General features: G+C 33.9%; 2 protein-coding genes across 3 annotated transcripts; one reads left to right on the top strand and one right to left on the bottom strand.

Moving 5' to 3' along the window:
• Positions 1-6,960: 6,960 nt before the first annotated feature.
• LOC132600430 (F-box/kelch-repeat protein At5g60570) lies at positions 6,961-9,537 on the top strand. Of its 2 annotated transcripts, XM_060313596.1 has the most exons (2): positions 6,961-8,587; positions 8,678-9,537. In XM_060313596.1, exons 1-2 carry the CDS (start codon positions 8,002-8,004, stop codon positions 9,211-9,213), a joined length of 1,122 nt encoding a protein of 373 aa, XP_060169579.1. In that variant the 5' UTR covers positions 6,961-8,001; the 3' UTR covers positions 9,214-9,537. The 2 variants fall into 2 exon arrangements, with proteins under 2 accessions (XP_060169579.1, XP_060169578.1); XM_060313595.1 differs by having other exon boundaries at positions 6,971-9,537.
• An 8,517-nt stretch (positions 9,538-18,054) lies between these two features.
• Positions 18,055-20,368, bottom strand: LOC132600429 (uncharacterized). The gene has a single exon (XM_060313593.1). It carries the CDS (start codon positions 19,715-19,717, stop codon positions 18,302-18,304), a length of 1,416 nt encoding a protein of 471 aa, XP_060169576.1. The 5' UTR covers positions 19,718-20,368; the 3' UTR covers positions 18,055-18,301.
• Positions 20,369-24,993: the final 4,625 nt, after the last annotated feature.

Below are 24,993 nucleotides of genomic sequence, written 5' to 3'. Positions count from 1 at the left end.
AAAGTTGTTGTTATGTGACTAGAAGATCATGGGTTCAAGCCGTGGGAACTAACCTCTTTTTAAAATGTAGGGGAAGACTGCATACGATAGATTTTTGTGGTCCGGCCTTTTTGCGGGTCCCGCACATAGTGGGAATTTAGTGCATCGGACTGTCCTTTTTAGTGTATTGTAAAGCAATTAAATAAGCACTCTATTATGTGTACAGCACAGAGCATTAACTCTATATTGCAATAATTGTTCTAGGCACAGTCATATTCAAGTGACTTTTAATAGATTACAATTTTAATCATGACAATATACAGGTGGTTAGGAATTGGTCAACTCATCAAGTTAATGACCTGGAGATTGCTCTGAATCTTGTCTCTGCTTAATTAATGATAATGAAACGTTAATTAATATTGTCTCGTGTTTTGCCCAATCAATGAAGTGTTAGTTATCAGGATAGGAGGTTGGTGCCAACCCATCTACAAAATGAGGCTAATGTTTAGTCTTTGGTGGAATCTAAAGCTACGAAGTGACGATGTTTTGGAATTTAACCAAAAAAAAATCTCCATTTATTAATTACATAATATTAGGGGTATTCATCTTCCTAAACATGGACAATGCTTTATCAAAGCTGGTAAATATTACTGTCATGAAATTTCAAATTTCACCAGTGACACTTTAGAACATTTTATTATGAAATTTCACATATTGAATTTGAAACTCTATGAGATTGATTATTTTCAAAGGCAAAAGCTAAAATGTCGTCAATAAATGCTAACTTATACAAAATAATGGAACCAAATAGTAGGATTTTTGGTCAAATCTTGAAAGCAGTTGTATGATTGCACACACATGCACCTGCAACTTCTTTTTCCAGTATACTTGAAACTAAATAATTGAAGTTATCAAACAAATGCGGTTAGTAATAATTTTTTTTTATGCGGATTGGCCTTCAAAGGCAGTGGTCTTTAATTTTTGGCCCTCAAATTGGCGATCTTTAATTTTTGCACTTCGCCTAATATTCTGAAGTTCTGAATTCGAATCCCAGCTTAGTAAAAATAAAATTAAAAATCGCAAGGCAGAGGTTTGTAGCAAAGTTAGCCTATTCGGGCAAAAGTTAGGCCTTAAGGCAGAGGTTAGCCTTAAAGCAAACTTTTACCCAAAATTAGGCCTATTTTGGGCAAAAGTTAAGCCTTAAGTCAGAGGTTTGAAAAAAAAAAAAAAAAAACCTTAAGGCAGAGTTTGCCTTTTGAAACTCTGCCTGGGGTAAATTTTTGCATGCAAAACTCTGCCTTGCGAATCCAAACTTTACCTTGCAATTTTTAAAAAAATTTATTGATTGGGGTTCGTACCCGAAACCAAAGAATTTTTAGCGAAGGACAAAAATTAAAGATTGGCCTTTGAAGGTCAATCGTGCCAATGACTTTTGTGCGGATTGTCCTTCAAAGGCACTGGTCTCTAATTTTTGCCCCTCAAATTGGTGGTCTTTAATTTTTGCCCTTCGCCTAATATCCCGAGATTTTGGGTTCGAATCCCAGCTTAGTAAAAAAAAAAAAAAAGAATTTCGCAAGGTAGAGGTTTGTAGCAAAGTTAGGCCTATTCGGGAAAAAACTAGGCTTTAAGGCAAAGGTTTGTAAAATTTCAACTAAGTAAAAAAAAAATTGTCTTAAAGCAAAGTTTTGACTTATGCTGAAGGCAAAACTCTACCTTAAAGTAGAGTTTGAAACTCTGCCTGAGGTAGAGTTGTGCATACTTTGCGAATCCAAACTCTGCCTTGCAATTTTTTTATTTTTATTTTTGTCTGAGTGAAGGTTCGAACCCGAAATTAAGAAATTTTTAGTGAACAACTAAAATTAAAGACCGCCAATTTGAGGGACAAAGTTAAACACTAGTGCCTTTGAAGGCCAATCGTGCAAATCCCATACACTATTTTAGGTTAACAAACTGGACCTAGCTGTAAGACCAAAAATAGCCCATATTATAGGGGGTCGTGCACAGAGACAGATCTAAAATTTAAATTTTATGGGTTTAATTTTAAAATTTTAGTATTGAACCCATTATATTTTTAAAGTTATGAGTTCATATATTACAATTATAATAATTTTTTACACATAGATTTATGCTCCGCATCGAAAGTTAGGAGTTCAATTGAACCCCCATTTATAATGCGGGATACGCCCCTGGTCGTGTAACACAATCTTTAGTCAAACTGATTATGAAACCTACTACAAAATACTCCCTCCGTCTATTTTTACTTGTCATGTATTGACTTGACATGTCTATTAAGGAGCAAAAGATAGAATGATAATTTTACTATGATCCCGTTTGGATTGACTTATAAGTTGCTTATAAGTTGTTTTCAGCTTTTTTGAGTGTTTGGCTGGCCAGCTTAAAATCATTTTGTGCTTAAAATAAGCTCAAAAAAATAATTTGGCCCATTTGACTTAGCTTATCTAAAGCAGCTTATAAGTTGAAAACAGCTTATAAGCCAAAAAAATAAGTTAGACTACCCCAACTTATTTTTTTAGCTTAACAGCTTATAAGCATAAGCCCATCCAAACAGGCTCTATATCACTCCTAAATTATTGCTAAGTAATATAATGATTGAAATCAATCAAAATACTTTAAAGGTTGTGCAGTCACTAACAATTCCTTGAAGTTACCTACTCAACAATTAATAATAAGGATAAAATAAGTACGAAATAATAATTTATCTCTTAATTTTAAATTAGACATGTAAAAGTGATTATCTATTTTTAATATATAAGACAAGTAAAACTGGACAGAGAGTAATATATTGAATACGCTACTTACGAGTTACGAGTATGACTATTTCAAAAGCATAAAGTATTTAAGCAATCAATATTAACAAAAGCAAGTTGACCTTATTGTCATATTGTTATAGCTAGTGGTGAGATTTTTATTTTAATGATATAAAAGTGAGAGCACGTGAGTTATTATGTATATACATTAGTTATTTGTCTTTGAATGCCAAAAGTTATGTCAATATCACAATATGAATCGTCGTAAGTCTTTTTCTATCATAATGTAAGGGTTTACTAATGTCTCATTGTTTTTATTTGATCTTCGTTGTTGTGATGTAAATCTTAGAAGTATATGATAATTTAGTATATTATTTTATTAGATTCAGACGACCTTTTGTCATAATGCTTTAACATGGTTTCTATAGCCTTTCATCATGGGTTCTTCGCTTTCGCTATTTTTTCCTCCGACCTGTTTGAAATGTTTTTCCTTGAGCCAATGGTTTAACAGAAATAATTTCTCTACCCCTCAAGATAATGGTAAGGTCTGCGTACACTCCACAATCCATAAACCTCGTTTATGGGATTACACTGATTATGTTGTTGTTGTTGTATTTTATTAAATTCAGATAAAATATCTAACTACTTTTCATAAGAAAATTATCGAGTGAATCCCACTTTACGCCCCTAACATTTAAGGGTTAGGAAACAATACCTTCTTCACATATTGAATGAGAACGATAACCCCCTTAAGTAATACTTTCCGATAGTTTTTTTTTTAATGAACATTTTTTTCTTTCTAGAATTAAAATATAAAAACAGAAAAGGGTACTATCAGAAAGGGTCAAATATACACCTCGTTATACTTTCGGTCTAAATATACCTCTGCCATTATACTTTCGGTCCAAATATACCCTTTTCATTATACTTTGACACAAATATACACTTCCCGTTATACTTTGACACAAATTTGCCCTTAATTTTAACGGAAAGATCTTTTTTTTTAATAAAGATTTTATTTTCTTTCTAGAATTAAAATATAAAAATGGAAAAGGGTCAAATACACCCCGGTATTATCAGAAAAGGGATAAATACACCCTTTGTTATACTTTCGGTTCAAACATCTATACCCCTTCCATTATACTTTGGCACAATTTTTCCCTCAATTTTAACGGAAAGACACATGTCAAGCTAAGAATCAAATAACCCACCCCCAATTTAAAAAATGCGATTCCTATAGAAAACCACCGTTTAACCGACCCAACCCATTTATCTTTTTTTTTTTTTTTTTTTTTGTTGAAGTTTTTCCTCATTTTAAAATTAATGTGCTACAGACAGAAAAAAAAAAAGATCTTTATTAAAAAAAGAAAAAAGAAATAAGATCTTTCCGTTGAAATTAAGGCCAAATTTGTGTCAAATATAAGGGAAGGGGTATATTTGAATCGAAAGTATAACGATGCGGGTATATTTAGATCGAAAGTATAACAAGGTGTATATTTGGCCCGTATATGATTATATTTGACCTTTTTTATATATATTTTAATTCTAGAAAGAATATTTATTCAAAAAAAAAATCCTATCGGAAAGTATTACAGAAGAGGATTAGTAGGGATCTAGTAGTTCAGTTGGTTAGCTACATGAACTTATACCTTATTGCTGAGGGTTCGAATCCCCACATTGTAACCCCCTCCCCCATTTCGCCTTCCCCTATCCCTATGTAATAATAAAAAAATATATATAAGAAAATTATCATTTCCATTTAATATGTGAAAGGGATATTATTTTTCGACCTTTAAATATTAAGGGGATAAAATGAAATTCACTCAAAATTATCCGTTAAAACATATGTAGAAGAGGTAAATTTATTACCCAATTCAATAATTTTGGTCTGAGAAAAGGATACCCCTAGTACTTTATGTTTTTATCTAATTTTGACACTTTGATGGGACTGGGAAAAAGCAGTTTCCTTTTCTTGTAGGATTATCGACTTAAAGTAAACTGAAAATGCATAACTGAAATAGACACTTGGCCATTTGGGACAAACTTTTTTCCTGTTTGGGGGGATATAATTGAAAGGGCTTTATTTGCCATTTGCTTGGTTAGAACGCAATGTCAAACTGCATTTTATGATAGCTTTTGCAAAGAAGTGAAAATCTAATATTCATATAGGACAAAAATGAATTAGTGAAGAAGATCTCTAATATTTACTACCATATAGTTAATTTTCTATCATGATTAATTCTTCTCTAGTAACGTCAAAAGTACGTTTTTTCGTTAGACGTCTGTTACGTTCATTGATCGAATGAATTAATGAAGATCTCTAATATTTACTACCATATAGTTATTTTTATTCTAGTAACTTGAAAAGCACATTGAATTCATTAGGTTTATGACTTGTCTGTATGTTCATCAATTGGAGCAATAATAAATGATTATTTTTATATTAGTCATGTAAAGCATGTTATTTCCGTTAAATTTATTATGACATGCTGTATGTTTATCAATTGGAGCGAAAACGCTCGATTTTTACGGTTTTAGAGGATTGTATATGCTCAAAATAATATAATAGGGACAGAAATGTATCTATTCTCAAACTTATAGGACCTTTTCAATTAAGAACTCTAAAATGATCAGGTGACAAAAGCATATTCGTCTTTTTGTGGCGCTTATCCGATAAACACAAACTTCACATGCGTCAAAAATGCAAAAAAATGAAAATTATGGAAATTCTGTAGTTTAGCCATAAAAAGGAAAACGATAAATAGTTTCAGTAAGTAAAAAAAAAAAAAAACAACAACAATATTCAATCAGCATACTGTTTCCAAACTAACTTGGAACAATATCATTATGGAGAACAGTAAGATAATAGTACAGAAAACAATAAAAAATTAGCATAAGAATATTAAAAAAGAGAAAATGACAAAAATGGTCCCTTATGTTTCAGGATAAGTTCAAAATAGTCCTTTCAGTATGCACTTAACAGTTTTGGTCCTTTAGGTTTGTCAAAAGTTAACATTTTCAGTCTCCGTCAAATATTTACCGAACTTGTCTATTAGATTTGATAGGAATTATGAAACAAAATTAATGAGAACTCACATTAGAGGTATAATTTCTGCTATTTTTTTTTTATATATATCTCTTTTAGTGTATAGTTATTTGTGTTGCATATTTTAGGAGTTGGTGGACTGCCTTGGTGTTTATATCTAAGTTTTTTTTCTTCCACTATTTCCGTCAAATCTAACCGACAGAGTTCAATAAATATTTTACGAAAACTAAAATGTTAAATTTTGCCAAACTTAAAGGACCAGAGCTATTAAGTGCATATTTAAGTGATTATTTAGAACCCACCCTCAAATATAAGAGACCATTTTTGCATTTTATCTTGTACAAAATCTCTAAAAAAAACCTAGATCCAACTTGTGGTCTGTGGGGTTACACTAGGTATGTTGGTGTTGTTAAACCCTGTTTGGATGGTTGTTTCCCGCGTATTATTTTCTATGAAACCGTGTTTGTTTTTATTGTTCTTAAAATTATGTTGTATGATGTTGTAAATCTGTTGAATCCTGTGGTTATATACCCTGAAAAAGCCCAATTTTTGTAACCACGAATTTGATGGTTTTTGTATGGTTACGCATTTTATTTCCCCGTTATACCCCCACCTCATCCACCCTCCTCCATCACACCCAAACCCACCCACCCCACCAACCCTCTGCCACCTACCCCTACCCTACCACCCACTACCCACCCACAACCACTCACCCCACCCTACCACACCACTACTCCCACCCCACACCACTCATCCCTCCACCACCCCCACCTACTTATTTTTTAAAGTTCCTATTTTATCCTTTAATATATATAATTATAAACTAGTTTGTAATTAAGGTTAAGGGTATTTTAGTAAACTTACATGTTATTATACAGTACCATACAGTCAAACCAAACAATAAAAGTGTTATTAAACCATAACAAACGATACATTCCATCCAAACATTATATTCATTAATACAATATAACACAATACCATATTCCACATCATGAAACCATGGATAACGACAGAGGCTAAATGAAATTTGCCGGCAAGTTTAAGTAGCCGTGGATCCTATTAAAAAAAAAGGTTGATCTTGCACAAAATCTCTTAATAAGAAGAGGGTGAATACAAAATATCATGAATGATAAGGGATGTACATTGTAAAATAAAAACAATTTTATTTCCCTTTCAATTCCCATTACTTTCTTTTAAGTATTACTTATCATATCAGTTTCCTATTCTAAAGAAAAACACACTCGCTTTTTCTCTCTAAAATTTTCTCCGGTGAACATGGTCGCCGTTAATTACTTTCCGGCGAATATTCCATCCTAAGATCCGATCAAAATCAAAACCAATGGAAGCATCATCACACCGGTTTTTGTCTCCGGCGAGATCCGAATAGGTTTCTCGACCCGGTTTGGATCCGAATCGCTATCTCTTTTCCTATTGAAATTATCTCTATGCGTTAGTTTAATTAGCTTTTTTTTTTTGTGTGTATCTTATGTATTTTTTTTCGCTTCAGAAATATCATTTGGAGTTAAAATAATATGTAAAGTTTGAATCTTGGTGGAAAAAAGAGGTCAAAAAATGAGAAAATTGATGTTTTGATGGTTTTTCTTTATTGATTATTGAGTGGGGTTGAATCTTTAGTGGAAAAAAGAGCTCAAAAAATGAGAAAGTTTGAATCTTTACTGGAAATTTGGGTTTCTTATTGATTATTAGTGAGTGGGGTTTCAATCTTGGTGGAAAAAAGAGGTCAAAAAAATCAGAAAGTTTGAATCTTTACTGGAAAAAAAGAATGTGAAAGATTGAATCTTTACTGGAGGTTTGATTTCTTATTGATTGTTGAGTGTGGCTAGTATTGCAAAGAAATTTGAATAGAGGTGCTAGAATTTTTACATCCACATGAAGTTCTTTTTTTAGGGTAATATTGTAGTTGCTGTTTTATGGATGGATAGTTTACTGAAGTTTGGTTACTTATTGATTACTGAGTGGTAGTAGGTGCTAGAGTTTTGGAAGTCTTTTTTAGGGTAATATTGTAAAATTGCTGGTTTTTGGATGGATAGTTAATGAAGAAGTTGGAGTTATCTGTTCCAAGATGAGTTGTTGGTTTTGGGTGACAAAGAAATTGATGTTTTGATGGAAAAGGGGTTTTTTCACAAATAATTTTGTGGCTTTTGTGAAGTGTTACTGCAAATAACTTAAGGTGTGGTGTATTAGAACATGGCTTCTGAAACTAAGAAGTCAAAGAAAGCGCTCGTTTGTTGCGATAAGGTTAATAACAAGTCGACTCATGATTATTTGTTTGGCGAGGAAGACGAGGAGGGGAGGAGAATTAGGTTATTAGAAGAAGAAGAAGTTGATGATGGTAATTGCAAATTTGGATCAAGTGATTCACTTCTTCCAGGACTACATGATGATGTTGCGTTAACATGTCTTGCTAGGGCTTCTAGATCGGATTACGCGTCTTTATCGTGCCTGAATGCCAGGTTTAATTCACTAGTCAAGAGTGGTGATTTATATGGTTTGAGGAGGCGGTTAGGTGTAGTTGAACACTGGGTGTATATGGTTTGTGATCCTCGGGGTTGGGAGGCTTTTGATCCTTTCAGAAACAAATGGTTCAGATTGCCAAAAATTCCGTGTGATGATTGTTTTAATTATGCAGATAAGGAGTCATTAGCAGTTGGAAGTGAACTACTGGTTTTTGGCCGTGAGTTGTTTGATTTTGCTATATGGAAATACAGTTTGGTTCAAAACAATTGGACGAAATGTGAAGGAATGTATCATCGTCGTTGTCTATTTGGATCAGGTAGTCTTGGTTCAATTTCTATTCTTGCAGGGGGTAGTGACAAGAATGGAAATGTACTAAAATCTGCTGAGCTTTATGATTCTTTAACAGGTAGATGGGAAATACTGCCAAACATGCACTCTTCCCGTAGATTGTGCTCTGGCTTTTTCATGGATGGAAAATTTTATGTGATCGGTGGGATGACTAACCCTACGGATTCTTTGACTTGTGGGGAAGAGTTTGATTTACAAACGAGGAAGTGGAGGAAAATTGAGGGCATGTATCCAAATGTCAATAGAGCTGCTCAGGCACCTCCTCTTGTTGCAGTTGTTAATAACCAACTATATGCCGTTGAATATTTAACCAACATGATAAAGAAGTATGACAAGACGAAAAACTCGTGGGAGGTATTGGGAAGACTTCCCGTGAGGGCTGATTCTTCAAATGGTTGGGGTCTTGCTTTCAAAGCACGTGGTGAAGAACTTCTGGTGGTAGGCGGGAACCGGGGTCCGGAAGGTGAAGCTATTATATTGAGTTCTTGGGCACCAAAATCCGGGGCCAGGGACGGTACCTTGGATTGGAAAGTCATCGGTCTGAAAGAGCATTCTGGGGTCTTTGTATACAATTGTGCTGTGATGGGTTGTTAAGAAGTTCCATCCAACCAAAATGGAGAAAGAAGTCATTGTTTTCGACTGTTGTTTTTTTAGCTTAATTCCAATACATTGTTTGATTTATTAGAATTTGTTTTTTTGTTTAACATCTCTTTCAGGTGTTTGAGATAAGCTATTGTTCTAGCTAAAACATCCTCTAACTGGATGGTTATTTTCTCTCACTCATTCTGCAGACTGCTTGCTTCCAAGTTTTAGTTTTCTCCTTGTTCACTGATTCACTGATCTACAGGATGCTAAATAGGGGATATTTTTCCTTTGTTGATGCTTCATTAAATAATTTATACGCGTTGTTTTTCTTTCTTCCACCTATGTTATCTGCAGTGTTTTTCTCTCTGGACTGAAGGCTTATCAAACTCTGAAATGGAAAGAATTAATTTTTGTGACCTACATTGATTATAAGAGTAGGTTTTTCTCATTTAGATTGCTTTGATATGCGTTACTTTGAGCCAAAGGTCTTTTGGAAACAACCTCTCTACTTCACGAAGTAGCGGTGAGGTCAGCGTACATTCTACCCTCCCCAAACTCCACTTGTGAGATTACACTAGGTATGTTGTTAGTTTGTCTCATTTAGCACTACTATTAGATCTCTCTATAACAACATTTCACTATAATAAGCATATTTCTAGGGAACCGTTCTTTCATGTTATGTTATATCATATGTTCTCTTTACAACATTTCGCTTAATAGCCACAAAGTATCTGAACAAATGATACTGTTAAAGAGAGCTGAGAGCTTTGACTGTATACTGTCTTCAATTCAACAGGCCATAATTCATGTTGTTGATTACAGTTCCCTTTTGAGTGAAAGGAACTTGTACTGTGCTCCTCAGGGCTGAAGGTATCCCCTTGCTTGCAAATTATACTATGCAAACAGGGTAAAGATATCATCTTTTTTGTGTATATATATAAATTGTTGAATCTCCTCGACATAAAAGAAGGTTATAGTGCGGTAAATGTGGTATTCTGTCATTGTTTGAATTCTTCTTTTTAGAATTTTTGGCTCTGCCACTGATGGTACTAATGCTTTTTAGAGAGAATTTAGATCTCAAGTTCCAAAACCTGCACACACAGAAAGAAAGAGCTGTACACGGAAGATATTTGTTAAATTCAGTAGTCTGAATTATGCACTTGTCCTCCACTAAAAAACAAATTTTGAATTTTATTTCCTTGAGGACCAAAGAAATGTACCAGTTCTTTTTTTTTTTCTGACAGAAATTGGTGTGCACTGGATCTCTCTCTAATTGTTTAAAGAAACAAAAGTACAACTCAGTAAGCATCTTTGCTTTCAAACACAACATAGCCAAAAAAAAATCTTGAAACGGAACTCTTCCCCTAAAATCATATTCAAACACGGTATTTTTCAGAAAATAAGTAAACAGACAAGAAAATAACCAAAAATTGGACTATTTTTGGAATGTAAGTGCCACCTAACTATAAATTGAATTGCTTGTGTTGTAACAAAAAAACATGAGTGAGGTGATGCACCAAATAAGAGTGTTGCTTCTTTTTTAAATTAAGAGACAAAAGTGTTTATGGGGTGGGACACACAATTCGTTAGAGACTCCATGTGAAATGCGGTGGATGGATTGATTACAATTACCTTATATAGAAAGAATAACAAAGAAAAAAAAGTTTATGTCTCAATGTCAATTAGTTCATGCAAATATCATTTGGAAAATTGTTCACTTAAGCAACCAAATGCTTAAAAGGAGCGTGATTGAAATGTTTGATCATCATTTATAGATTGTGGATCGGATTAAAAAGCCTATTTTAGAAAATAGTTATTGAACCACCAAAGGTTGTGATGGAGTAGTAAGTCCTGCTCTATTCTTAATCCGAGGTCTCGGTTTCGAGCGCCTTGGCATGGAATCGCTTAATTGGAGGAAGCGTTTTATCCCTCAAAGTGGGACTTCCCGGCGTAAATCCGAATTAGTTAGGCCCCAAAGCGAGTGTTGGACATTGAATAAGTAACAAAAAGAATAAAATAGTTATTGAAAACCAAAAAAGATACCTCATGTTTAGCATCCACGGGTTTGGCCTGGTTGGCAGCGACGAATGAACAACAACAACAACATACCCAGTGAAATTCCACAAAGTGGAGTCTGAGGAGGGTAAAGAGTACGCAGATCTTATCACTATCTTGAGGTCGTTTCCGATAGATTCTCGTATAAGGACAAGCAATTCAACGCAGTACAAAAAAAATAATAAAGAAGACGAATAGGCCATGAAAAAATACGATAAAAGCATGATAGAGAAGTAACAACCACAAAAGAAATAGTGACAACCACGGTCACTTTTCAGCCCCTTTAATTAAAAGACCATTGTCCAAGAGCTCATTATGAGACCAACCGAAAGCATCATTCTTAAGTAATTGGAACCTTGCAACTATGATAAAAAGTCATTACAGTTTCAAACTCCAAGATAGTGACTATATTATAAAGGTTGAAAAGTGACAATGAAGCTTTTCCTATGAAAATTGCTAGCTGATCGCTTTCATCTATTTAAGCTTTGGTCGGCAGAATTACAAGATACCTCTATTGATAAGAGGTGGTAGATACTTTTATTATAATCAAGGTACATGCAAACTGATCTTTAAATCTTTAAAAGTTTTCAATAAAATCATTTCTTTATGTAAATATTCAAAATTCCAACGAGACAGATGTAAGAAAAAACTGGAATATTTGTTGCAGGCTTTGTCTTCTTGTGAGTATTTATCAATGCACATGTAGACAGTTAGTAAAAAAGAAATATATTTTTTTAATGAAGAAAGAATCTGACTTTAGTTATGTGGAAGGTATGGTTTTTGCAGAAATTGTGGGACTCATGTGGCTGTACTGAATTTTTCTAGAGAAAAGCAAATGCCTTATTTGGCAAAACTTTGACTATTTTGCCCATTTTGACATGTCATTTATAGCCATTTTTGGGAAAAAAGGAAAGCAAATCCCCCTGCTTTTGGGGTTGTGTGGATCTGTTGTCTTTTCTTTTTATTTTTTGTTATTTCTTTAACTTTAATCTATACATATAGGTACAATATTGGACCCTAATTTTTCAGTAGTTTAATGTTAGCAGACTCAGCATTATTGCTTTTCTTCTCCTTTCCACGTTATTACGCAATTAAGTGCTACCTTTTAAATTTGTGGTCGTTTGGTTGCTAGTTAAAATAGTCCCGGGATTACAATCCCGGGACTAATTTATCCCATCAGTTGGTATTATTTTATACCATTTGAAAGATGGTATAAAATAATCCCAGTATAAGTGGGTTAAGAAGGTATAAGTTGAGTTATTCCAGCACTAATTTTTATACCACGTTTGGTACAAGGTATAAAATAATCCCGGGATAAATCTATATCTTATATCAAACGTGGTATAAAAATTAGTACTGGCATAACCCATTTTATACCTCAAACCAAACGACCACTTAGAGTACTAACGCCAATTCCAATATATGTAAGGGAGATTTATAGAGATATACCAACAAAGCTTATATTTACAGTAAAATGATAAATTATTCAATTTTAAAATAATAAAATAAAGTATTTACAAACATATACCTCCTAAGATCTTCTCTTTCTTAGCTATTTTCAACCCTCCCAGAGTTCGCCGATATCCGCAAGAGTCCATTGCTGATTCATATCTCTTTTTTCCGACAAACCTTAATCGTTGTTGTCTTTAACTCTCATTTGCTCGAGTTTGTCGATGTCCGACGAAGTTCGTCGGGAGATCCTAGAGTTTTGTTCATTGCTAGCAGGGGCAGAGCCAAAATATTTGATAAGGGGGTTTAAGAAAAAAGGACTGGATGAAAATGGGTTAAAAAGTGTTGTTACAGAGAAACGAACCCGCAATCATGGGCTCAATAGTAGGCGCCTCAGCTGCTGAGCTGAGTTCTTCATTATGTTAAGGGGATGCAACATTAATATTTATGCATGAATCAAAAAATTGACCCCATATATATAGTGCAATTTTCTGACGAAGGGGTTCGATTGGCACCCCTTGCACTCTCGTAGTTCCGCCCCTGATTGCTGGTGCTTCTTTAATATGTATATATAGTACGATCTTGGATGTTGGTTGTTATTAGTTTAATATCAGCTGACTCATCACAATCACTTTTTTTGTACTTTCCATTAAGTGCGAATTTTTAAATGCTTCAATTAGAGTACTAATTCTTGTACAACTGATATATAAATCAACATTTAAAAATATATCACACTATTTTGAAAGGGTGAAAATCATTTACACCCAATTATACTTTAAAAACAAATTCTTCTCTCAACTTTGAATAATAGATATTCTCTCCTCCTTTATTCTAATTGATTTTAAATGCCTATTTTACCCTTAGATTATCAACTTTTGTCTTGTTTTTTTACTTCTTTAAAATTACGATATTTATCATTTTTTTAATTTATGTAACAAATTTCTTATAAAAAATAAATATTATCTTTTAGGCGAAGAAAAAGTGAGAAATACTAATTGAGCATATAAGTTAATGATGTTCTATAATAAAATAAATTAGCAGAGTAAATAAAAAATTAATTTTATTAAAAATAATCAAACTTTAATATTTATTTATACAAGTGAAAATTACAGGTCGTAATAACTTTATAAATATATTTCTATGTAGGTAGTAAAAAACAAATAAAAAATAGAGGCAATTTTTTTAAAATGACTTATTTATACTGTAAATGAATTTTATTATAATTTAAGAAATATTTCATTAGTGACAACCACTTGTTTATTTATATATAGACATGCATGTACATACATATATACATACTTACTGCATATAGTATTGAAATAATAATCACAAGAAAATAACATTAGATTTTGTCACAAATTCATAAAAGTATTATTCTACTTATAATGTTAATGAACTTAAATAAGAATCTATAAATATCTAGTCTAGATTAAAAAGATAAATATTATATATAATATAAAAATGTATTACATAAATGGAGGATTGAAAAAAAAAACAAGGGTGAAATAGTCATTGCATTAGATAAAGGGGGAGAATGTCAATTGTTCAAAGTTGAGGGGAAAGTTTGATTTTTAAGCAAAGTTGAGGAGTGAAAATGATTTTCACCATTTTGAAAACATTGTTTTGTCTAGAAGCATTTCAAAGATTTTAGTTTAAGTTGAACAACTCACGATTTCAAGAATTCAAATTCATATGCTAAAGAAATTTAAATTTGATTTAATTTTGAATTTTAAACTGTTAGTTTACTTTTTTTTTAAGACTGCTATTTACTAAATTATATATCAGTTCATGTTGTCCAGCAAATTCAAATTTAGGCGGATTGGACTGGCATGTTTTTATGACGGGTCAATTTAAGTACAACACAAGTTAGCCCATCTTGGAATTGGGCTAATTTTGTCTATTTTTGCACGGATCGCCCTTCTTTTGGGGTGGTCTTTAAATTTTGCCCCTCATATTTGTGTTCTTTAAGTTTTGCCCTTCGCTTGGATACCTGAGGTTCTGGGTTCGAACCCCCGCTCAGGCATAAAATAAAAAAATAATTTCGAAAGGCAGGGCTGGGGGGAGTGTATGCCGGATCCGGCATACAATCCTTAAGGAAAAACTAAAGTTATGCCGGAGAGGGCAGACTTTGCCTTGAGACATATATATATATATATATATATATATATATATATATATATTTTATTTTTACTTTTCAAGGCAAACTTTTAATTATGCATTAAGGAAAAGTTCCGTCTTATGGGGCATACTTTTAGTTATGCCTTAACTAAAAGTGTGTCCCATAAAATATAACTAAAAATATGCCCCATAAGGCGAAACTTTTCCTTAAGGCATAACTAAAAGTTTGCCTTAAAAAAAAGTTTTGCCTTATGAGGCATACTTTTGGTTATGCCTTAATTAAAAGTCTGCCCCATAAGGCATAGTTCCTTAAAGAAAAGTTTTGCCCCATAAGGCATAACTAAACTATGCTTTCCTTAAGGACTTTATGCCGGATCCGGCATACACTCCCTCCAGCCCTGCCTTGCGAAATTATTTTTTTATTTTATGCCTGAGCGCGGGTGGGTTCGAACCCAGAACCTCAGGTATCCAAGCTAAGGGCAAAACTTAAAGACCACAAATATGAGGGGCAAAATTTAAAGACCGCAAATATGAGAGGAAAAATTTAAAGACCACTCTAAAAGAAGGGCAATTCTGCGAAATGCCCCTATAAATATGGGATGCATGACAAGTTGATCCAAACTAAAAAACATGTCAATTTTTTTAAAATATTTTTTATTTGATATTGTAGGTGCGTCATATTAAGTCACCAGTAAATAAATATGCGAATGCGAAATAATTCATGCATATCTACAATGTTTAGAAAATTCCTTAAAAAAGAAGATTGTACCTATAGTAGTGAAAAATCATAAAACAATAAGGGCAATCCGCATTGCCCTTCCTTTGGGATGGTCTTTAGTTTTTGTCCCTCAAAATGTTGGTCTTGCGTTGCAATTCTGAGCTTCGTGTAGAAATCATGAGGTTCTGGCGAACCCCTTCTCAGGCACAATTAAAAAAAAATAATCGCAAAGCAAGACTTGGGTCGCGTGTATGCGAGACCTGACATACACTTCTTAAGGAATAACTAAAGTTATGCCGGATCCAATAACTATAAGTTCTGTCTTATAAGGTAAAGTTTATGCCTTAAGGAAAAGTTCCGCCTTAGGGGCATACTTTTAATTATGTCTTAACTAAAAGTCTCCCTCATAAGGCATAACTAAAAGTATGCCCCATAAGGCGGAACTTTTCCTTAATGCATAACTAAAAGTTTGTCTTATAAGACAAAGTCTATGTCTTAAGGAAAAGTTATGTCTTAACTAAAAGTCTACCCCATAAGACATAACTAAACTATGTCTTAAGGAAAAGTTCTGTCTTATGGGCGGACTTTTAGTTAAGGCTTAACTAAAAGTTTGTCCATCAGGCATAAGTATGCCAGGTCCGGCATAACTTTGGTTATTCCTTAACAAGTGTATGCCGGATCCGGCATACACGCGACTTAAGCCTTGCCTTGCGATTCTTTTTTTAATTTATGCCTGAGCGGGGGTTCGAACCCAGAACCACAGGTATAAGGCTATTTTTCAAGCGAAGGGCAAAACTTAAAGACCACAAATATGAGGGGCAATATTTAAAAACCACCCCAAAAGAAGGGCAATCTGCGCAATTTTTTGAAACAATAATAGACAAGGTGCAAATCAAAAAATTAATGCATATGCGAAATGGTGAATAATTACTAAATAAGATGCAAATAAAAAATGATGCATACTTTAGGATTTAGGATTGGAAAATACAGAACTCTAATCTAACTCATAATATCTCCCCAGCTCCACCTTGGAGTGGGTTGGGCCATATATTGTTGGGCCAAATACTTTAAGACTCCATTTGGGGTTGAAGAAATTGCACAGTTTTGGCCTTCAAATGGGCTTGTCTTTAATTTTTGTCCTTCAAAGTCGAACTTATGCCTAGCGGAGCATAAGTTTTTTAAAGAGTGGGGCATAACTTGTGGAATAGTATGATGCAAAAATATAAACTTATGCGCCGCGAAAAATTTGTTTGCCTTATGGTAAAAAAAAACTAAAGACCAACACAAAATAGGTGCAAATGTCCCTTTGGGTTTATTGTTCTTGGCCCAAAGATTTGAGTGAGAGATGTGGATCATAGTTGTAGTTGCTCCATGTCTCACAAAGCAACTCTATTAGTAGTAGTACATTATTCCACATTCTACTATCAGTTCTCAAAGAAATTACTGAAGATGAGTTTGCTCTTTCTTTGGGTGCAATGCATAAGCAAAAGATTTGCAAAAAGGAATCCTTGCAGTCCCAAGTTTATGTAAACATAAGAATGAAACGTTTGCTTGTCAGTCCCAAGTTGATACAAACATAAGAATAGTGATTCACTTTATCCTCCTCAAATAGCGGGACACAAATCTGTTGCCTTACCACTTGGTCACACCTCACACTAGTGGTAGAACCACCTTTGTCAAAGGAGAGTCAATTGACACCCCTTCATCTGAAAATTACATAGTGTATATAGGTTAATTTCTTTTTGAATTTTCTTGGTAAAAATCTTGGTTCACATTAAGTAGTAGTAGTTGATTGATTGTATTAGTCAAGGGGTTAGTCGTTTCAATTTGTTTCTAAAGATTTGTTTTATTACAAAGTCATCAATGGCTTTTCTTTTTCCTCAAGTGTATCAAAAGCAATGGTTCACACTTGAAAAGTAATTTATGCTTTCCTTCGGCATTATTGTTGAAATTGATTCATTTGTGCCAAAGGCTGTTATAATCTAATAATAGTGAGTAGTGATGTCCCTGGTTTGTTCAAGTAGAATCTATCTACTTTATCCTCCGAATATACATTTGCCTCCACGCCACCCAAAAGAATAGCATAATGCAAAAAGAGGTCCTTTAATTTTGTAGCACTCATCTTCTTCTTTTTTCAGAACTCGGATAAATTCTTTATCACATCTTCATTCACTGTGCCTATTTGACAACTCCATATATGGGTATTTCAACTGGGAATTGATGCCATCAAAACAAGCTGAGCACATGCCATCGCGCATCTCAACTAATTTGATGAGGTACTTGATATGTCCCACCAGTATGGGCACCGAGTAGCTCTGTCCACCAACGCTTGGACAGATGAGAAAAAATTATCTAGTACTTTTTACCTCTGCTAGGATTTGAACCTAGAACTACTAGGTCTAACCGTTTTAATTTTCTAAACAATCTTGAATATTGGCTATTTTAACCACCAAGCAACCAAAAACAAAACAAATGTGGCAAAATGCACAACTAGCAACCACATGATGCAATCACAACAAAGCATAGTCTTTAAAACACATAACACATATTTCCTCCATAGATATAAAGAGGAACTTACAGACAAATAACTCACATACAAATGGACACACAAACAAGACATCAAATACAGTTCCAGAGGGGAGAAAAGGAAGAATACAGTTTCAACCTATAACCTCCCCTCTATTTATTCCCAACAAACACTAAAGCAAAAAGTTGAAGAAAATACAACATAAATTCACCAAGACTCTTGACAAAAGTCTACTCCCCCCACCACTGATGAGCAAACACACCACTTTTCCTTAGAGTTTTGAAAAGGCTCATGCAATCTCCACAAAGGGCATTACTGCAGTCTTCAGCTGAGCAGCGAAGAAACAGTTCATCGACATGGCATATTGATCCGGTTTTGAATAGTTCTGCAAGAATATTCAGCTCTGCTGCTCTGGCATTCATCATGAGGACGACGTAATCTCCATCTTCAACTGTTTCACTAAACCAACGAATAAAGTCGAACCCTTCATGATCTAATGGTGCGCTCAAATATTCATCGGGGTCCACAAATGGCGAAGTAATATCCTCCCCAATGAGTCCTGGATGGTACACAAAGTTGATACCTGGATTCTTCACATACAAAGATAAGGCAGAGGTGTTATGATCAATGACGAAAACATTGAAAAAGTGGTGAGGGATCGGATAATTAGGCTTGAACATTCTCGCAAGACTTGTTTCCACATATTCACTGGCACCAACATTGATATACACCAATTTGTTCCTCGACGAAATGTTCATGAACTTGGGCAAGTACGAAATTTGTGTCTCCAGCTGTTCAACCTTCCTTTCCACAAGTGGCTCGAGGTACTTCAAGAACGGAATATTGTTCATGGTGGAAGGACAATTAGCAGGCAATATAGAATGCTCGAGAGATTCAACAATCTCTGATCTTTTCTTGAACATCACTAGAGTATAGGTGCCAACCCCACATACGTGCACAACCTCCGAACTCTTCAAGAATGACGAAACTGGGGTTGCAGATTTTATTAAGTAGCCTTTGATCAAGTTGCCCGCGTAGAAACTACTGGACCCCACGAGCATAGCACCGATGCCACCAGGACGTAGGACCCGCTCAATCTCAAGCACCATAAGAGCTGGAACAGTAACCCTATCAAGATCTCTCGAGAACACAAAGTCGAAAGAATTATCCTCGTGATCGAGCTCGTAGACGAATCTTCTCCATAAAAGAGAGAAATACGGGTACCCATCAGCACCAATAGCATTCAAGAGTCCCAATTCTCGCAGCTCCAAAGCTACAGACGAGGATTTCTTCCCAACACACAATGCATTATCATTCAAATCCAAGAAACTCTTTTCCATTAACTCCTTAAACACATTCTTGGTCAAATTTTCATCGTCAAATTTCATCAAAGACGCCCCAAATAGCGGAAATGCCCACCCCGAAACGGGTTTAAAGAACCTGGTCATATTCATATACTCATTCGAACCAAAGTTCAAGGGGCATACACCAAAATTCAACACCATAGGCTCAGTGTTTCGAATCATATGGCCCATTTGCACAAAAGATACAACAATCATAACAGCGACAAACAAGAACCCTTTAACAATCAATCTTTTCACTAATGAACCATGTAGAATTTGCCATTTCAAGACCCTCATATCCATTTTTTCTTTACTTTAAAGCTCAAAACTTTAAGGTCTTTTCCAAGTTTCCAAGATCTACAACAGCAAGTACTAAAAAGCACTAATTTCTTTTCAATCAAGTTTGATTAAAAACAGGAGATTTAAGCCAAATAAACAAGAAATTCAAACAGATTAACGAGTACAAAACCTGGATGAAGTGTGATTTCCACCCACCAGTAATACTATATTTATTTGTGATCCAAGCCAAACCCTTTTTGGTACCCTTTTCCCCATTTCTTCAAAAAAAATCTGACCCATCTCAAAACCCCAATTCATCACCCAAAATTGAGCTCACCCCACATCATATTTTCACATAAAAATTGAATCTTTACATACTAAACTTGGGAAAAATTGAGTCCAAGAACTGAAAAATGGATCAAGATTGTGATTTATTGGTACAAAGAGTAATACTTTGGGTTCTAATAATGAAAAGAGCTAAAATTGAGCACACCCCACATCATATTTTCACATAAAGATTGATTCTTTACATGCTAAATTGTGAAAATTTGAGTTCAAGAACTGAAAAAGATTGGTTTTTTGGGTTATGGGTATGGAAAAATTGTGAAAAAGAGTGAAACTTTGGGATCTGAGAATGGAAAGAGTGAGTGTGAAGTGAATGTGTAAAGGAGGAAAGTAGCAAAGTGATATAATGAAGAACTGAAGCAGCCAAGTTGCACGAAATTTTGATTTTTTGTCGGTTGTCCACTACGTGTCATGTTGTGACTGGCTGGGTTTAAGGTGTTATTTTGAACTTACTTTGGATTTGGGTTTTATATGGGGTTTGTTTATCTAGTTAAAATGTTTTACATTGTGTATTATTTTTTTTTTACTACATCAGGTAATTTACTTTATTCTTAGGTTACCAAATTAGAAATGTAGTAGGCAACTGAGTAGATCTTTTATTAAAAATGGTTATAATGTCATGATTCAAGTCCATGACATGTACTACTGTTTACATTGGCCTAATTGGCTTACATATTTATCTATCAACTACGTCATTATTCACTAATAGCCTGTTTGGCCAAACTTCTAAAATCAGCTTATTTTGAAAAGTGTTTTTCAAAAAAATAATTTTTGTGAGAAGTGGTTTGAGTTTGGCCAATTAATTTACAAAGTACTTTTGAGCAGAAATTAGCGTTTCACCAAGCTTTTAAAAAGTGTTTTTCAAAAAAGTGCTTCCGGGGAAGAGCTATTTTTTTGAGCTTCTGAAAAACTGTTTCTGCTATCTCAAAAGTACTTATTTTATTTCAAAAGTTTGGTCAAACACTTCACTTTTAAAAAAATAAGCACGTTTTGAAGAAAAATAAACTTGATCAAACAGGCTATAAGAATGTTTGTACCATATGAACTTTGTCATGTTTTATAAAGTTTTGCATTTTCCCCTTCCAATCCAATATAAAATTCACTTAAGGTGTTAGGTGGACCACATTGATTCGTCCTCATCGATCCACCTATGGGCATCCCATGTAATTTGCTATTTAAATGTTTTGTATACCATCAAACAATAGTTTAACTCTTATTTGAAATATTTTCATGGATTTTGTTCATGTTTCAAAAAATATCACTATGCAGGAGGTTGCAGGTAGCGAGCGTGTGTAGTGATGTGGCTAGAATTATCTAGGAGAATTCAAAATATAAACAAACAAATACAAATGGAGGAAATCCAAGTTTTATTAAATATAAATAAAACATAATTTAATAATATGATTTTTTAGCGAAGGGAGTTCAAATGAATTCTCTTGCGGCCCTAGCTTCCACCTATGATCGACGTAAATTTGTTGTGAAGTATACCAGCTATTAGGAAATAATCTAGTTAGGATTATAACTATGAGTGCTATAGATGGTTTAAAAGAATTACTTACAGAATGAAAAGATGCAACTTTTTAGTGTGAAAAAATTTACATTATCAATCGCTAAAAAAAAAAAAAAAAAAAAAAAGTTCCACAATAAATTCATAATGTTACATGATCCCGAAAATAATGCAGCGAATAATTGAAGGGAAGGGAGCACGTGACAATGAAATAGTTTGGACCGTTAATTTATTAAAATCATGGCACGTAAACAGTATGTTATGTCCACCACGTGGTGCATTTATTTTATAGATATAGATTTCTCAAGCATCACGTCACTTATCACGACCAGATTCAATGTTTTTATTTTATTTTATTTTATTTCTAGGAATTTGTTAATGCTTTACGAGTAAAATAAGGGGTCGTTCAGCTGCTCGCTAAAGTTTACGCAGAATTTAATTATTCATGTTTTGTTATTTTATATTTACTCATCATAAAATAATATATAAATTGACTCGTAATTTATATATTTTTATTTACGTAAGATTGTAAAATGATAATTAAATATTTATCGAATTTTATACAAAACAACTAAAAAACTATCAAACATATTATATTTTAGTTATGCTAGTTTTAATACATAAATAACTATTTTCTTGCTAGCACGGCCGCCAAATATATATATATATATATATATTTTATTTAATTTTTTTTTTTGTGAGAAACTTTGTTGAACAACATCTTCAACCATAACTTGATGGAATCCACAAAAAAATTATATCGCAAATGTTGGCTTGTGAAAAAGTGAAAAAAACCAAAAAAGTACATAACAAATGAAAAAGTATATTTTGTATCACCCAAATATGGACCATTAAATGTTTTCGATGGAATTGGGGGAATAAGGGGATCTTATGAGTTATTATTTAGTTGGGTCGGGTTTAAATGATGGAGTGGGTTTAAAAAATAATTTCGGGTTATTTTGGCGGATAATTTCCATCAAGACAGGAGTATATTTGAAAACTTTAAGGACGAGAAGGGTATTTTTGACCCAAAATAAGTTCGGAAGATATTTTTAACCCTTTTTTCAAAGTAGAGGGGTATTTTTGACCCTTTTCCCTTTATTAATTGAGAGAAAAATAAAAGGGAAGTGATTAGTTGAAGGAACCTGCATTCGATGTGAAAAATTAGTTGAGGGAAATTAAATATAACAGACTTTTCTACGAGTCATTATGAGCCAATTGTGAAATATGGACCATTAAATGTTCTAGGTGGATGGTTCTATTAATTGAGAGAAATAAAAAGGGAGTGATTAGTTGAAGGAACCTTCATTCGATCTGGAAAATTAGTTATCGCTAAAGTATGTGGTGCAGTGGATTGAGCTGCTTCTTTCTTAACTAAATGTCTCGGGTTCGAGCCCTGAGTATGAAAAAATTCTTCAAATAGGCCTTGCGGCGCAAATCCAAATATAATCGAGCTTCAATGCGTGTATCGGACACCTACCTGATGAGAAAAAAAAATGTGAAAAATTAGTTGGGGTAAATTAAATATAAAAGACTTTTCTATGACTGATTATAAGCCAACATGTTAGGTAAGGGTAAAGAGAACGGTATCTAAATAAAGAGAGAGAAATGCACAGAAAACAGATAAAGAGGACAAGGGCCCCCACACAAAATGTTGATTGATTTTATTATTTTTGAATTGATTTATATCGAATTCCCAACTTGTTGGATGGTTAAAAATATCCTTTGTACTAGAAAAACTTATTCACATATCACCTGTTAGAAATTATTTATTCCATTTATAGTAATTCCTTATGGGTAATGCAAAGTTAAAGAAGAAAGCGGCTAGATTCATGTTTAATGTATGGAAGGTCTAGATTAATCCTTGAGATTAAGTGTGATTTATTTCACATAATGGGTCATAAATCCATTTTTGTAACTGTTGAATCATTATGGCTATTATTCAACCCATTGTAGCTCCCCATTCCTGCACCTCCGATATATTCCTATGTCTTCTTTTTGAGATAAAAAACATCAGAAAATGAATAGTGTCTCCATCCGTTGTTTAATTTCTTTGTGAATTTCTGGGCAAATGTGTTTATGCAAACTCCAAACTTTCAGCCACTAGTGCAAGTGTTTGGAAGTGTCGTGGAACCTTGGAAAGTAACCTGCCTTAACGATTTGCATCGGAGTCGGGCCGAAATTGCTTTCAAGGCAGTGGCTTGCCACGACGCAGCGGTGATCCGATAAGTTGATTCTATCCTTTTGTTCGTTTTATTGATTACTATTGTTTATATTTCCAACATCACCAATTGATACTGTTATAAAAGCAGCTTAATTAAACACATCTACTTGCAGATGATTGGAGAACTACCTAATGTACCATGGAGAGGAGTAATTTACAAAAATTTACTATTTAGCCAGTGCCTAACTATTTTTCACAATGTGGATACAAATTTAAGGGAGCCACATCTTTGCATAATGCACTTTCACAAGAAGTGTATGGAGCAGACTCATGCAATGGCTACAGATTCAACACTCTCACAAAATGTCATGGATAGAAATGCACCAGTTTATTAAAATAAAAACTAAAGGAAGAGGTCACATGGCTAAGCTGATCAAATTAATAGATGCGGAGCTTTTTCATAATGTGTAGATGGAAAGGAATGTTAGTGTTTGAGAAGACGGAGACAAATAGAGAACGGGGATGTTGCATTTGTTATTTTTCACATTGTGGGTCTAGATTTACAGATTGATAGATTTTTTCGCTAGATAGTGCAGATGTTCAGCGGAATGGTTGTAAGCTCCACTTCTACCTGAAGCCGAGTCAGGTGAGATTACGGGTAGACCGGGGCCCTGTCCCAACACTTGTATCAGATGTTCAGTCATAGGTATTCATAGAGGCTTCATAAACATGGCTTTATTTGTATTCGGTTTTACATCAGTGCATGCATCAGGCCAATAGGTATTCGTAGAGGCTTCATAGACAATATTGGTGGATTTATTTGTATCCGGTTGTACATCAATGCATGCATCGGGCCAGTGGCCACATTTGTATACTGAGATCATTTGCAATTCTCATTGTCATTCAAAGTTATGTCATGTAATTTGTTATAGGTTCATAGTAATTGCATATAGAACATGATCTGCCCATTCAGTTTTGGGGCGTGAGAGAGAAAAAGTATTGCTTGTATATCCAATATTAGGGCAGAAAATTTATGTCAAAGTAATGTTTAATAAATGAAAATACTAGTATAGAGGAGGAGGAAGAGTATAACTGAATTTTGAATTGTTTGTTTTGATAGCTTAATCGACATAGATATATGGTTGTAAGGATCAAGCATATTGTGGTAAATCTGATGTGCTTGTAAATATTCTCATTAGTGATTAATGAAAGTAACTTAATCATCGTCATATAATATCTATCTATCTATCTACATATATTAAAAGTATGAATAATTTTCGCTAA

This window comes from Lycium barbarum, chromosome 6 (genome assembly GCF_019175385.1).
Source record: "Lycium barbarum isolate Lr01 chromosome 6, ASM1917538v2, whole genome shotgun sequence".
NCBI lineage: Eukaryota > Viridiplantae > Streptophyta > Magnoliopsida > Solanales > Solanaceae > Lycium > Lycium barbarum.
The sequence above is the reverse complement of the archived record's forward strand: the minus strand, read 5'-3'. Positions and strand labels throughout refer to the sequence as shown.

Bases quoted from the DNA above. Each gene is read 5' to 3' on its own strand.
- LOC132600430 (XM_060313595.1), top strand. From the start codon at position 8,002: ATGGCTTCTGAAACTAAGAAGTCAAAGAAAGCGCTCGTTTGTTGCGAT.
- LOC132600429 (XM_060313593.1), bottom strand. From the start codon at position 19,717: ATGGATATGAGGGTCTTGAAATGGCAAATTCTACATGGTTCATTAGTG.